We start from the raw sequence: 3,193 nt of genomic DNA on the forward strand, positions 1-3,193 counted from the left end.
GTAATGCATTACAATATTGCGTTACTTCCTAAAAAAGTAACTAATTACGTTACTTTTTATTGAAAGTAATGCGTTACGTTACTTTTGCGTAACTTTTAAAATCTGGGCGGGGCTTGCTTGTTTGCTTTTAATATAAAAAAGTTATATTTTTGGCAAATATAAAAGCCCTTTCACACCAAAAGCCTCAGGCTGAAGGAAATGTAAATTCACGTCTGTACAGTAGAACACAGAAGAAGAAAGTTCAACACTCTTCAGCAATAAAAAGAAGAAGAAATGTTACAGTTTATCATGTGTAATTTTTGCTTAGTATGATTGAATTGGATCATCGAAGGTCAGCAGCAAATTGGTTAATAAAATGGGATTGAATACATAAAGGATATTTGTATTATTTAACATTTAATTATTGCAGCTTTGTGACATTCTGAGTTGCTTTAATTTTGAAGAAAACTAAATCTGTTTTTTTGTGTGTGAGTGAGATGAATTAAAGCATGTTCACATTTATTCTAGAACTAAAGTAACATCTTACTCCCGATTTCTCTCAACACGGGGACAGGAGAGCTTTCAATCAATAAATGGAATAAAAAAGTAACTGGCGTTACTTATTTGAAAAAGTAACTCAGATATTTTCTTCTAAATTAAAAAGTAATGTGTTACTTTACTAGTTACTTGAAAAAAGTAATCTGATTACGTAACTCACGTTACTTGTAATGCGTTACCCCCAACACAGAGTCAGAGAAACGGGCTTTCGCATGGTAAAGCCGACGGTCGGCTAGCAAATGAGTCAGTCCGTGCCAATTAAAGCGAAAGTGATGAAAACTAGTAAGTAAATGAAGGCGGCACCGACAGAAGGCGGTTCTAAAGTTACGTGATCTTTCCCAAGCATTCCAATTAGGGCTGGGCGATGTTTCCGATTTTATCCATTAATTCGAGTTTTATTTTTAGAAATCGAGGAATCGCGATTTTAAATAGAAATATTACCAAACGTTAGAATTAGACACTTTTACAAAATGCCGGTGATAACAGAATGCGCTTTTGTTTTGTGTTGTGTTGAGTAGTAGTAGTATATTTTTTATTTAATGCCATGTAGCGAACCTTTATTACGTGACGAAAACGAGACGAGACGAAAATGCTGGTCATGTGACGATTAGACTAAAATGCTCAGACTTTTAGTTGACTAAAACTTGACTAGACTAAAAAGAGTATGAACGTGACTAAAACTAATAAAAACTAAAATGACAGTTTCACACAAAGACTAGACTAAAACTAAAATTAAAACAGGCCGCCAAAAACAACACTAATGCCATGTCAGCATCTTAGGCTATTTTCATTGCAAAAACAATTCAAGTATAACAAATACAATAGAAACCAGCAAGCAAACAAACACAAGTTATATTACACAAGATTTTTTACATCAACGTGTGATCAAAATTCTAACTTTTTCTGGCAAAATTATACTAAATAACTCTTAAGTGAGTTCACTTCATAAAAGAGTTTTCTACATACATTAAAAGCGGGACAGTCCAATAAAATATGCATTGAGTTTGGTCTTCCGCTTTTGTGTTGATAAAGATGCGACGCGGGCAGTGGAATAGTAAAAACATGCAAGAAGATGAGAGTGAGCTTCTTTTAACTTGAGCGGCGTGTTTATAGAAAGCGGTTTCATGCATGAGACGCTGCAAGAGACGCGAGCGCAGCAGTCAAACGCGTCCATGTTTACACAGAAAAAACTATGGAAAAGCAGCGCAAGCGAATAAAAAAACCTGTAACTACTACTGTATGTCTGATATTGCATCATGGTGACAGACTGAAAGCTGCTGTTGTTTTACAGAACATTTATAGTTAATAATAGTCTACTGCTGTTATTATACCTTCAGTCATTTTTAATTACCTTGACTTTTGAATTTTTTTTAAAGCATTTTCTTGTATTATTTCTGAACATATAATATGTATAAGACAAATTTGCACAAGATGTAGTTGTAGTTCATGCATCTTTTCTGCAAAAATATTTATATGATGCAATTTCAATTGTTCCTTTCTCTTTGGAGTGTTACAAGCTCTTGGTGCATAAAGAAGATCTGTAAAGTTGCAAAGACTAAAGTCTCAAATCCAAAGAGATATTCTTTATAAAAGTTAAGAGTCAGCCACGCCTACCTAAAACGGCTCGTTCTAACACGCCCCCACATACCTACGTCACTATGTGGGAAGATTTGTATGTGGAAAATAATGTGGTTTTTGAACCTTAAACCGCATAAACACATTTCATTACACCAGCACCTCCCACACTGCCCTCGCTCTCCGCAGGAATATCCTACAACACACACACACACACACACACACACAACCCTCAGAAGACGCATCCACAAAACATCTCTGCAGTAGTGTTCATTTTGTCAGCTATTTTCAATTTTAGTCTTGTAAGGCATTTCCGAACATCACACAAACCAGATGAGAGTCGTAAAAAGCTGAACCATGGCCAGCCAGGCGGCAACTTTCTCCAATGAGTTCCTGTCTCGCTCTGCTTATCTTTACAAAGAAAACACGGAGCTACTGATGTGCCAGGCCACCTCCATGTCGACACAATACTAAGACAACAAGAACTGACCCCTCCCATCTGGATCCGTTTAAGCTACAGAAGGTCAGTAGGTTTCGTGACTGGTTTCAGCATCAATAAAACATCTAATGGACCAAAGAACAAAGAGGTCTAATACTTAGACAGAGTCCTGCACAGAATCGCACGAACCTCATGACCATTTGACGCATAAATTGCTAAATCCGATCAACAAAAGAGACAATTTTATAGCCCCTGTCCAGCAGGAGAAATTTGGCAGACTCCTCAACTCTGACACAAAATTGACCTCAGGACATCTTCCCTTTTTCCCCTTTGCGTTCCAAAGAAAAAGACGATTTCTGAGACAATCGTTGAAAGTATGAAAATATCGGAGCATAGAGTCACAAATAATATGTTGTATGTCTTAGATATATATACTTGATGTGTTCATTTAATCGGTGCAACGTTAAGCAGTGTTTAACTCACATTGCGATATTTTATTTTTCTGCAATATGAAAAAAAAAAATCACCACATGACTTTAATAGTTTATTTGGAAAAAAAAAAGATTGGGGTGATTTTGTAGGCGAGTAAATCAGCATAGAAAATAAACAAATTACAAGCATAGATAAATATAATAGAACAAA

At 35.9% G+C, this 3,193-nt stretch overlaps 1 protein-coding gene across 1 annotated transcript in view; it reads right to left on the reverse strand.

The window, feature by feature from the left end:
• LOC107717761 (UV excision repair protein RAD23 homolog B-like) overlaps positions 1-3,193 on the reverse strand; it is a 40,928-nt gene that overhangs the window by 11,893 nt on the left and 25,842 nt on the right. Inside the window, exon 7 of the mRNA XM_016524595.1 lies at positions 2,267-2,308. Coding sequence (XP_016380081.1) covers positions 2,267-2,308 — 42 coding nt within the window. The remainder of the gene's footprint in view (positions 1-2,266; positions 2,309-3,193) is intronic.

The sequence above is a fragment of the Sinocyclocheilus rhinocerous genome, unplaced genomic scaffold (genome assembly GCF_001515625.1).
Source record: "Sinocyclocheilus rhinocerous isolate Xijiao unplaced genomic scaffold, SAMN03320098_v1.1 scaffold693, whole genome shotgun sequence".
Classification (NCBI taxonomy): Eukaryota; Metazoa; Chordata; class Actinopteri; order Cypriniformes; family Cyprinidae; genus Sinocyclocheilus; species Sinocyclocheilus rhinocerous.